General features: G+C 42.7%; 1 protein-coding gene across 4 annotated transcripts in view; it reads left to right on the forward strand.

The window, feature by feature from the left end:
* MTUS1 (microtubule associated scaffold protein 1) overlaps positions 1-12,283 on the forward strand; it is a gene marked incomplete at its 5' end in the record, with an annotated part of 159,161 nt that overhangs the window by 55,436 nt on the left and 91,442 nt on the right. For all 4 annotated transcript variants that reach the window (XM_082863767.1, XM_082863771.1, XM_082863768.1 and 1 more), the window contains one exon: positions 4,647-4,842. In XM_082863767.1, coding sequence (XP_082719893.1) covers positions 4,647-4,842 — 196 coding nt within the window. The remainder of the gene's footprint in view (positions 1-4,646; positions 4,843-12,283) is intronic.

Here is a 12,283-nt window from a genome sequence, read left to right on the forward strand (position 1 = left end):
GTTTGGGGGTTCCATTTAAACAAGAATTCACATGCAGTTCAAAGATTTTTTTTTTTTCCAGCGTGGATATAGTTTTGACTCTAGCATGAAGAAACTAGCTTTCTGAGTGTTGGAAGCATTTGGGAGGCTGCTCTGGGCTTTGTGTGTTCATCCTCAGTGCTGTTTCGGCAGTGGGGACTTGCATGCATCTCCAGCCCCACATAGGCTTTTCCTGGGCGTCTGTCCTGGGCCAGGAGTGGAGGTCGGTGCCAGGGTAGGAAGGCAGATGGGAGTCATCTGTGTGGAGGGCTCATGTCTGAGAGGAACGACACGTGTAGTTTGGTGAAGTGTTAAAGGGCTGTTTTAAGTGTCTTGAGGGTGCATAGGGAATTGTTAGGTCCTTTTAGGAAGATATTCTTGAGCTAGTTCAGTTTAGAGATGCTTTGGCGTTTATAGTAAATCTTCCTTTTAGGAAGAATGGCCCACCGCAGTGATGTCTAAGCTACTGAGACTGTCCATTATTTCAAAACTCAGATTTTTTTTTCTTTTTTTTTAAATTGAGTATATAAATGGTCTTTCACTGTAACTTTTATTCTGCTCCCTGCTTTTCTTCTCTTTATGCTATACCACTGAGAGCTCTTTAGTTAATTTATTTATTTTTGCTGTGTTGGGTCTTCGTTTCTGTGTGAGGGCTTTCTCTAGTTGCGGCAAGTGAGGGCCACTCTTCATCCCGGTGCGTGGGCCTCTCACTATCGCGGCCTCTCTTGTTGTGGAGCACAGGCTCCAGACGCGCAGGCTCAGTAGTTGTGGCTCATGGGCCTAGTCGCTCCGCGGCATGTGGGATCCTCCCAGACCAGGGTCCGAACCCACGTCCCCTGCATTGGCAGGCAGACTCCCAACCACTGCGCCACCAGGGAAGCCCCAAAACTCAGATTTTTATTTTTAAGTCCTTTTGAAGTCAGACTTAGGAAACTCATTTTATACAATTTTTCATTAGATACTTTGTTAAATTAAATGACAACCTCTGGTAATTCTAAGCAACATTCTTAGTTTGGTGTTTATAGATACATATACATGAAAACAATACATTTATTCCTCCTTGATTTATGGGAGACTTTTATTGTGCACTGATCTCCAACTCCCAGAAAACCTAGCATAAAGTTTCTTTAAATAACATTTGCCTTGCATATCAATTGGTTGTGTAATTTTGAAATTAAAACTTTTTCTGATATGTGCATTGAGAGTACGTCTTAGCTTTCTATTTCCCATGTGCGGAATGAAAGCCTGTCTTTCAGGCTTATGGTGTGATGCTGAAGTAAGGTGATAGAATCATCACATTGAAGTGGATCCCAGTACTGGAGAAAGAAGCACTTTGCATCTTAGGAACCTTGCAGTTAGGATTTCCATATTTTCAGTACTGACACTTTTACTTGTTGATGAGTATTAAAAACTCATTTTTCCCCATGATAATGTTTCATGTGCAATTCCCTCTAATATCACTATTCACCTCTTGACACATTTCCGTGTATCATGGGGAAGGGGCCCAGCAAACCGTCACTGGCCACAGGCATTGTATTTATTGTAGAGAGTTGAATGAGTGAGCCTTTGCGTCGTGTTGTAGGCAAATCCCTATGTTTCAGCAGCACCTAGAGGCTCTGAATGTGCCCTGGTTTTGTGATGAGACAGTGCTGGAGAAATGTGCATTTTCAATGTGCTCTGTTGGTCTTGAGACAAATTAGGCCTTGAGTTCACTGAATCCTTAGGTTGCCTGCAACCTCCCAGCTGTTTGGTCAGGGTTTACCTGAAACTTCAGAAAGCTTCTGTTGGAAAAGGAATTTGACTTTAACTTGATGCAGGTTGAGTATAGCTCCCCGTTATAGAGGTTATATATTGGTGATAGTATGTTAGATAAAACGGGTGGTGAATTATCTAAATGGAAAGAAATGGATATTTTTTTCGATGACTGCTCTGGGCCAAACCCTTTGCTCAGGTGCTTTATGTATATTATATCATTTAATTTTCTCAGAAATGTTCAGGTGCTTTATACACTGTCATTTACTCTTGCCAGTAACAAGAGGAAATTTGTTAGCTACAGTTTAAAGCCTCCTAAGTGGTTACTTAACCCACACACATAGCTGGTAAGTTGTAAAATTGAGATTCAAACTCAGGTCCCCTGCCTTGAATCCTGGCCCTTTCTGCTCCACACACTGCAGGCTTTCAAAATTCTATGGAATGTTGGTTCTGAAAGGCAGAACAATTCTGATTTATTAAAGATTCACTTTGTAAGTTGGTTAAAAGTTTGGTTTACTTTTTAAAAGGTTTTTTCTGGGGCATTACCTTAGCCAGTTTTATGGTAGAGGGAGAAGATCTTTGTGTCCATCGCCTGCTTTTTTTGGCCAATTTTATGTTGCTTTCCAGTGTTCTCTTAGGATATGGCCCTATTTAATTTAGTTTTTAATCCACCTAGTGTATGTCATCAACATGGGGCTTTACGTATCTCTAAGGGAAATTATCCACTTATGACTTTTTAATAAATTTACTTATTTATTTTTGGCTACATTGGGTCTTCGTTGCTGCACGTGGGCTTTTCTCTAGTTGCGGAGAGCCAGGGCTACTCTTCGTTGCAGTGCACGGGCTTCTCCTTGCGGTGGCTTCTCTTGTTGTAGAGCACGGGCTTTAGGCACGCGGGCCTCAGTAGTTGTGGCTTGTGGGCTCAGTAGTTGTGGCTGGTGGGCTCTAGAGCACAGGCTCAGTAGTTGTGGTGCATGGGCTTAGTTGCTCCGCGGCATGTGGAATCTTCCCGGACCAGGGCTCGAACCCGTGTCCCCTGCATTGGCAGGCGGATTCTTAACCACTGCGCCACCAGGGAAGTCCTGCACTTATGACTTATTAAGCAAAGAAAGAATGGTCCTGGTGGGGAATAGTCAACGTACAGGTTAGGAGCATCGATTTTGGAGTTTGATGTGGTTTCACATTGTAGCTCCGTCCATTCATTGGCAAAATAACCTCAGGCAAGTTACTTAGTCTCTGTGAGGCTCAATTTTTCTTTAATGGGAGAATACAAATTATAGCTTATGGTGTTGAACTTTGTTCTTTGAGCACATCTCAGGCTCTCATTTCCTACACGTAGAATGAGAACCTTTATTGGGTGCCTACTTTGTGCTCTATATGACAGTGATGGTTGGGATTTAGAGAAGGAAAGACACAGCCCCTGGCCAAACCTAGTGCCTAGTACAGTGGGTAGTATTAGAAGGTAAACAAAAAGGGACTGTTAGGTCCTCAGTTGGGAGTGTGTATAGACTCCCTATCCTGCTCATGGCAGAGTGGGGTGGTGGTGATGGGGAGAGTTGTCAAGGAAGGGAAGGCTTCTAGGGGAGAGAGCATGTTAGTCACTAGCTGAAGCTTAAAGATCAAGGATGAATGCAAGGGTATTCTGGGTGGAAGGAATAACATGTGCAAAGATGAAGAAACATTCTCATTTAGGGGACGCAGGGTAGTGAGTATCATGGGAGCTGGGGGTGCAGAACCATGAGCAGTAAGGAGCAAGCTGAAGAGGGTGGCAGGGCGGCCACATCCAAAAGGCGTTATTTGGAAGAGTCGACTTTATCTGGGAGACGGAGGGAAGCCTCCCTGGACTTGAGAGAGATCGCCTTAGCAGCGGACTGGGAGGTGAATTGGATATGGTTCCAGGCATCCCAGAAATGATGCAACCTGTACTAAGGCTGATGGAGAAGGGTGAGAATGACATCCAGAGGGGCTTAGGAGGTAAGAAAGGAAGCCCCTAGAAATAGCTTTCATTGTGTAAGTTGGGTGCCTGGGCACATGGTGGTGAATATGAGAAGAGCTAAGTTTTGAGATGGATGGGTAAAATTAATCTGAGTTTTAGAAACTGCTTCATGTTCTTCTGCTGTGAAATGCAGTATGATGAAAGTATCAACCTTGTAGGGTTATTAGGATTAAATGAATTGATATGTGCATTTCGAACTTATTTTTCATTCTGTAAGGTCTGTAGGTTGATCAGTAAAAATAACAATAATATTATTGTCAACATTGTTAGGTCGAGGTGCCTGATGGATGCTAAGTGAAGCAGAGGAAGAAAGAAACTGAATATGTGGGGAACTCGGGAGAGAGTGTTGGCTTGGACATGAGGACTTGGGCTAAAGCGGTGTTTAGGTGGCAATGGAAAGAGTGGACAAGATCATGTGGGGAGAGTATATGGTGAGAAGGGGCCAAGTTGAGGACCCTTGTGATGACCAGCATTTGAAGGTATAGAAGAGCAGGACCCAGAAATGGAATAACCAGACAGATAGAAGGGAAACCAGGAGAGAGCTCTGTGAGAGAAACCAAAGAAAGATGATGGAATCATCGGCGTTGGAGACCATGTAGAGGGCCTCTACGGAAAGGGCTGAACGCTGTAGCTTGAATTTAATTTGTGGCATCAGTCACCTTGGGAACAGTTTCCCTGATGGGGACAAAAGGCAGATCATGACAAAACAAAGAGTAAACTATGAAGAGTTTAAATTTCTTTATAGTAAAAATGAAAACTAAATGTCCATCTGGCATATCTGCTTAGACAGAAATTGTGTTTTTCTGCATACCTAACCCCACCAGGAGGTGGTGTGGGGAAGGTATGATCTGGACTGAAACCTTCATTATTTTTTCCACAGGGTTCTGCTTCAAAAACTGCAACCATCTCAGGTAGGAGTCTAGCCAAGCCCAACTGCTCCATTTTGAGGAAAACACCTGGTCCGAAAGCCAAAGTGGGACCTTCTGTTTCATGTTTGAGGCGGAATAGTGACAGTAGAAATCTCAACTCTGATCGAGCCGTATCTCCCCAGAGGATAAGGCGTGTGTCCAGTTCTGGTAAGCATAAAATAATTCAGTTGTGTTTTATAGCAGTTTATGAATTATTTGAATGTAAAATTAGTCCTATCAGGCAGCAGAGAGACCGGTTTTGGTTATAGAGCTCTAATGCATTGTGTCAGTACAGCATTTAGCCTTTTGTGGACCAGCATCTTGCACAGGGAAGACTGAAAAAGAAGTCTAAGACACAGCCCTGATCCTTGAGTAACGTAAAGGCTAGTTGGGGAGAGAGAGATGTGCATAAAGCAACGTAAAAGCTATTCAGAAGCATGCATACACACACACACACACACACACACACACACACACACACACACACACACACACACAATTGGGCACTGGTTATATACGAGTCATTTCACTTTTTTCTTTTTTTTTTTTAGTTATTTCTGAGATATACATTTTAAAGTAATAACTACAATGATGACTTATAACATTATACCAGAACATATAAGATTTTTAGAAATTTCATGTAATGTCTGTCATTTCACTTTTAAATGTTTTACAAATGATTAACTGCTTAATAATACTGGTGTGATATACTAGTTTCATAATGTGCCCACACCATGTATGAAGAGACTAGTTTTTTTCTTGAATTTTATGGAAAGATGTATTATAAAATCTTCAGGGATGTGAGGGTGACTAAGAAGTTAAACTTTTCTACTACGAACTTTGATTTATGTTGGTTTGTATATTAGAAGTAGTAAAGTCATGTTCGATTTATAAAATCTGAGAGCTTCCAAAGTAGCTGTTAAATGTCTTCCTAAATTGGCAGAGGTTTGCATTTCTCTGTGTTAAAATAAGAACCGGAAATGGGAAAGGCAGCCCTTTTCATAGGGACTAAAACAAAAAGCCTGCTGGCCGTTCCAGTTGACCAGAACACTGCAGGGAATACCCCTCGTCTGAGCAGGTACAACACTGAGCAAATGAAAGGCATGTCAGATAGATTTAGAAGTAAGTTCCCTTATAAAAATAGTGACTGCTGTGAATGGCCTGGGAAAAAAAAAAGTGCCTCAAGACTTATGTGTTCACACATGTGAGAACATTTTGCAGAAACTAACAAAACCAACTAAATCCTCAGGGGATCTCTTTACCTGTCTACACCTTAGTATTTTTAGGTTTTATTGTCCAATCCTGTTACAAAGCTGTCGTGTGAGAAGCTTATAACACGCAGACGTGTTTTAAGGGTGATTTACTTAGGTTCAGGCCTAAATAAATCAGGCCTTGTGCACCAAGGTCTTGAGGGTCCTGGGGAGCAAACCCAGGATGAGGTATGGCTGGCGGAAGAGGGATTTGCACACATTTCCATTTCCATCCCCAGAGGAACTGAGTGGGAAGGAGGAATTTGTCAGCTTGAAGTGTTCATCCTTTGGGAGGAAAACAGAAGAGGCACTGAAGACATTGGGAGAAGCAACAATCCTCATTTTGGATGTTGCCACAGTTTGGGGAGTTGGGGCATAAGTGAGATCAAAGCTTTGGTTCTTACTGTCGCTGCCATACAAGGCTTATGGATTTTCCAGAGGACGGGGAGCCCCTTCCCACTCAGGTGTCAGCAGCACCTGTGGCTTGGCGGCCCAGAGGGCCCTGGCCGCTGGCATCCTGGCCTGTTGTTAGAAGCGCTGCGTTCTAGCACCGCCATGGCCTCAGGGAGCTGCATGAGCTAGTCGTTTCCGCTCCCTGGGCTTCTGTGAAGTAGGAGGGTTGGAGAATGTCAGGCTCTGTCAGCTTTTGCAGTCCTTATCTTTCTAGGGACAATTTGGAGCTCACCTAATTTTCTGAGTAGTGGCTGCTACTAGTGTGATTCTCTGGACCACATGGTGCTCGAATCCCAGAAAACCTGAAGTGCACACTTTTAAGAAATTAGGCCAGTACCCAGGATGTATTGTAAATGATGGGATTCTTTTATGTAGATGATCCCACCAAGGAGTGACACAGTTTTGAAGTCCCTTTACTTTATGCTACATAATGCCATGCCTTAAAGAAGGAAAACTAGGTCTGCTTCGTCTTAATGAAAAGACAGGAAATTTATTGAGCTTTTATTAACCTGTATAAATAAGCTTAATAACTAAGCTATGCATTCAGAGTTTTCAATCCAAGTTAAAAACTAAATTATCTCTTACCTGGTGGTTTTCCATATATAAATGGAAAAAAAAATCAGTGTAAACAGAAATTTTGTGGATTTTCATTTGAGTTTTTTTATTTTAATGGTTGGAAGACTAACTTGATTATGTTGTGTTATGTTTTTAAAATATTACTAGCAACTAACTTGTTTGGACGCTCACAGTAGATTGAGAGGTGTTTTGTCATGGAGAACAGGAAACTTAATCGTCAGAGTTAAAAGTAGAACAAAATCAAGAAGCAAAAACAATGTGCTTTTGGATCATTGAGCGCATATTGCCATTTACTGTACAATGAAGTGTTTGTGTCTTAGAAAATTGAAACCAAATGGATATCCTCTGTGCTCATACAAAGTTAGTCTCCTGAAAGGTAACCAGCAGAAATGTTCCAGCCAACTTGGGGTTTTCAATAAATCCTTTCAGAGAACTAAGTAGAAAACCAGACCTGGAGTTGAAATTGCCATTTTCTTGAAGCTTTGAAATGAATATGAGAAAGAATTGTAATTAAACCCAATGGCACTTTTCCATTTCACTTGTCAAAGTCTGGCAGTTCTAGTGTACAGCATGATGACTGTAGTTACCTCTGCTGTGTAATATATAGGGAAGTTGTTAAGAGAGTAAGTAGGTCCTAAGAGTAAATCTCATTATGAGGGGAAAAAAGTTTTCTAATTGCATCTAAATGAGGTGATGGATGTTAACTAAACTTACTGCGGTAATCCACTTCACAATACACATTAAGTCAAATCATTATGCTGTACACCTTAAGCTTACACAGTGATGTATGTCAATCATCTCATTAAAACTGGAAATAAAAAAGTACCTTAAAAAAATCTGGAAGTTTGGGGCTTCCCTGGTGGTGCAGTGGTTGAGAGTCCACTTGCCAATGCAGGGGACATGGGTTCATGCGCCGGTCCGGGAGGATCCCACACGCCGCGGAGCAGCTGGGCCCGTGAGCCATGGCCGCTGAGCCTGCGCGTCCTGAGCCTGTGCTCTGCGACGGGAGAGGCCACAACAGTGAGAGGCCCGCGTACCGCAAAAAAAAAAAAAAAAAAAAAAAAAACAAATCTGGAAGTTTATCTGAAACCAGATTATAAGTGATTATAACAAACCAGATCTAAACTATCTTTGTTTCTTTGGAGTCTGTATGTGTTTCAACCACTTAGTTAAATAAGATGAAGTAAGCAAGGAAAACTATTTCTAATAATAATTATAATGCCAGTGATAGAAGCTCACACTTATTAAATGCTTACCAAGTTCCAGGCTTTGTCTCTATCATTTCACCTATAAATTCATTTAATCCTCATAAGAGTTCTGTGAGGCTTATCTGCACTTTATAGAAGAGGAAGCCATCACAGTGAGGCTAAATAATTTGTCGAGGTTATGCAGCTAGAAAGTGGCAGAGGTAGTACATTCAGACCAGGTAACAGGACTCTGGAGTCCATGCTCGTAACCTTCACGTTATTAGTCTAAAGAAACACTTTCAGTCTGATCGTGAGTTTTGGAAAAATTCAAATTCTCATGCTCAGCTGGATACTTCAGAAACTGTGGCATTTCTCTTGTCGAGCTCTTGACTTAATGTTAGATATCAATTTACCATGATGTAAATGATTTTACATGGTCATTGCAGATTCACGCTGCTGAATAAGTAACTGCTTAGGAAATACTTTGAGATCCAGTCAGGCACCTTCAGAGAGCGCCTGCCACCCTCTTTCAGAGGTAATACCAATTCTTACCAGGTTTTAGATTATAAATATGTGTGTTCCTTCATACACACATGTAATTGACCTGCCAGTGACCAGCCTGAGCCAGGTAGGATTACGGAAATAGAACAAACTATACCCTCCCAACCCCCGCCCTGGGGCTCCCTTAAACTGCCTGGGGAGGGTGAATGCATGTTCCTGCAGCAACCAACTGAGCAGCACAAAGGGATCTGTAAGGGGTGTGGAAAAGGCCCTTAAGCGCTTTAGGATTTGGAGGAAAAGAATGTTCAGGGGCCCATCTGATCATAGCAGAGCCTGAAGAAAGGCCTCATGAAAGAGATGTTGCTCTAGAAGAAAACTGAAGACCATTTCAAAAGGGTAAACCTTCCTGTTAATTCATTTTATTGTCGGTTAGTAAAATAAACATCCCAAACCTGTAATGACTTGCCTACCCTTATAGGTTTCTCTTCTTTCCTGCTCAGTTGTTTTTGTGAACTGATTTCTTGTTCATTTAGTGTTAGATTGATTTTAAAATCATTTCAATTTACTTTTGTATCATTTTGGCCTTTCTAGGCAAGAGTTTGAGAGATAGCAAGCGCAAGTATGAGAAATGTATTCACGCTTGCAGAAGTTAATTATTAAAACCCAGAAATGATCATCTAATAACTATTTCTAAAAGCCAACTTTAATGTGTTGCTTATAGATGTTTCTGTATTTGGATGTAGTTAAACCACGTTTTAAAGAACGTATCTCAATGTTTCTTGCCATAAGAAAAGTAATACTAGTAAGGTGTTTTGAATGCTAATGAAAGCTGTTCTAAGATTTCTGAATGGATAATTCTCACAACTCATGAAGTATACGTACTGTGATTACTCCCATTCTACAAATGAGGATTTTGAGGTTTTGCAAGTTTAAGCCACTTGCCCAAAGTTACAAAGTTAATAATTGGTGGAGACAGGGATCAGGCCCGACAGCCTGGTCCCAGGGTCTACGCTTCTGACCTCTGTCCGTTGCGTACACGCAGTAGTTCTGACACACTCACTTCGTCATTTAACAAGGATCTATTGAGTGCCTGCTTGTGCTGGGAACTGTTCTAAGTTCTGGGCATGAAGAGGTGCACAAAAGAGACAAATTCTTGCCCCTGTGGAGCTTAAATTCTGGTTGGAAAATCAAACACGTGGACAAAATGTTTAGTGTGTAAGATAAGTGCTAAGGAGAAAAACAAAGCAGGGAAGGGAGTTAGATCTTTAAATAGGGTGACATTTGAGCCAACACATGGAGGTGAAGGAGGGCGATATTTGGCTATCGTGGAGGGAACAGCAAGTGCGAAGATCAAGGTGAGGAAGTGGGGGGTGGAGCCTGAGGACCAGTGAGCTGCTGTGTGTTGGGGGGGGCGGGTGCAGTGGGCCAGGGACTGGGCATGAGGCCAACCAGGGAGGGTCATAGAGGCACCTGGGAGACAAGCGTCTTCTCTCTTCTTCCTCATTTACATCGTCACTGTGAATTCTTGATCGTTTTGCAGGCGTTCCACACAATTCTGCTCACTTGGCAAGTAATTCTGAGAAGACTGTTCCAGATATGGAATGACTCATAAACTGTGCAGTCTGTCTTATTTGTCCATTCGAGAAATGCTTTGAGCGCCTGCTGTGTGCTGGGCAGCCTACTAGATCCCGAGAACATAAACATGATTTATAGGTCCTTTTAATGCACTCACTAGTTGGAGGGTGAGGTGAAAGGCGGGTGGTTTCAGAAAACCATTTGAGGGCAACCTCTTCATTCTTCAAACCCCAGCTGAACTGTCCTGTTCTCTGTGATACTTTGCATTTATTACACTGTGCTATAATTATTTCCTTCCATACCTGGAAGATATCCATAAGGATAGAGCCCAGGTCTTAGTTATTTTTATATTTTCCAGCTCTCAGCACAGTGTACCTCTTACACAACAGGTGTAAAATGTTGTCTGGCTTGATTTGAATGGAAACTTGTATGAAGTACTATGTGTCCACAGTAAAGGGAACACCACTAACTCAGCCCAAGGGAAGGCTGGAGAAGGGTGGTGACATTGAACTGGCCTTGGAATGTGTGCATAGGGGTTTGCCAGGCATGGAAGGTTGCTGGCTTTCCCTGGGGTGCAAATGTAGCCTTATGAAAGACCTGGAGTGTTGGGGGAACATGGTGGAGGGCAGGGTCAACATACCTTGAGTAGGCTGTGTGTTGGGGTAAGTGATGGGTAAACCCCAAGGAAGGTTGAGGCAGATTAGTTCTAATAGTTTAGGCACAAACTTGTAAGCGTTACACCAGTATTTGGTAATAGAAAGCAGAGTGAGGGACTTCCCTGGTGGCACAGTGGTTAAGACTCCGCGCTCCCAGTGCAGGGGGCCCATGTTCGATCCCTGGTCTGGGAACTAGATCCCACATGCATGCCGCAACTAAGAGTTAGCATGCCATGACTAAAGAGCTGGTGAGCCGCAACTATGGAGCCCGCCTGCTGCAACTAAGACCCGACACACCCAAGTAAATAAATATTTTTAAAAAAGAAAAAAAGAAAGCAGAGTGAAAATATTAAAAATGTTTTGGAGGACAGGGGTCCGGCCAGCTTCGCTGGTGGTGAACAGTCCCAAGTGTCTCCTCAGCTTTCTTGTCTGGGTGGCTATGGGGTGAAACAGGGACTAGAGCAGCAAGAAGAAATTGTCAGAAAGAGAATGATGGGTTAGTTTGGGGCATGTTGAACTTGAAGAGACTAAAGATTTGAGAAAGCACCTCAAAGGCGTGTGTGCATGTTTGAGGCTTAAGACTGTAAAAACATGTGGAGGGTGAGGAAGCCTGTGGGAAAAGAGCCGGTAAAGAGATGAAGGACGGGGATGAGGGACAGCCAGGCGATGGCAGCATCCAGGTGTGTCCAGGGCACAGGCAAGGTAGTCTTTGAAATAGAGACGGGGGTGCAGAGGGTGTAGATATAAATCCATTTGGAGATTAAATAATGGGAGTTAAGAGTGCAGATTCAGACTAGCACCTGTGGAGAATGGACAGCTTCCTCCTTCAGATTTTCTGGCTCATTTTTATGAGGTTAGGCGATTTCTTTCAGGGGAGTTCGTGCGGATTTTATTGATTTATTTTTGTAGCCCTAGAAAGGGAAATAAACTGGAGACAGGGTTCAGTTTTGAGTCACAATGACCTCGTCGTTCAAAGTAGCTCCGCTTATGAACCTTGGCTTCTAATGAGACAGGAGGCTCCCCAGGTGCCCACCTCGGTTCATATTAGGAGTTTTCAGTGTGAGTGCCAGGTGAGCTCACTCACGACCAGGTCAGTACATTTGCCGATGAACATGTGAAGAACCTTGCTTATCTTCGTGGTACCTGGGAAAGGATGCAACCTGTCTAAGCCTTTGACTTACTACACCCTTAGTTGCGGGACACATGTTCCCAGGCCCGTGACTCAGGAAGTTATTTTTGTTTAATCTCTACCTGAAGCAGCAGACACCTTGTGAACATACTTGCAGAAACAGGTACTGACAGTATCACCATGAACACTGTGCTTCTGTGTAATTTGAGTCATCATGAGAACCTTGTTTTGTGGGATGTTCTTTTTTCTCTGTCAAATTACTGCCCTCTTAAGAGAGACTTG

The sequence above is a fragment of the Leucopleurus acutus genome (assembly GCF_964270905.1).
Source record: "Leucopleurus acutus genome assembly, chromosome: 21".
NCBI classification, from domain to species: domain Eukaryota; kingdom Metazoa; phylum Chordata; class Mammalia; order Artiodactyla; family Delphinidae; genus Leucopleurus; species Leucopleurus acutus.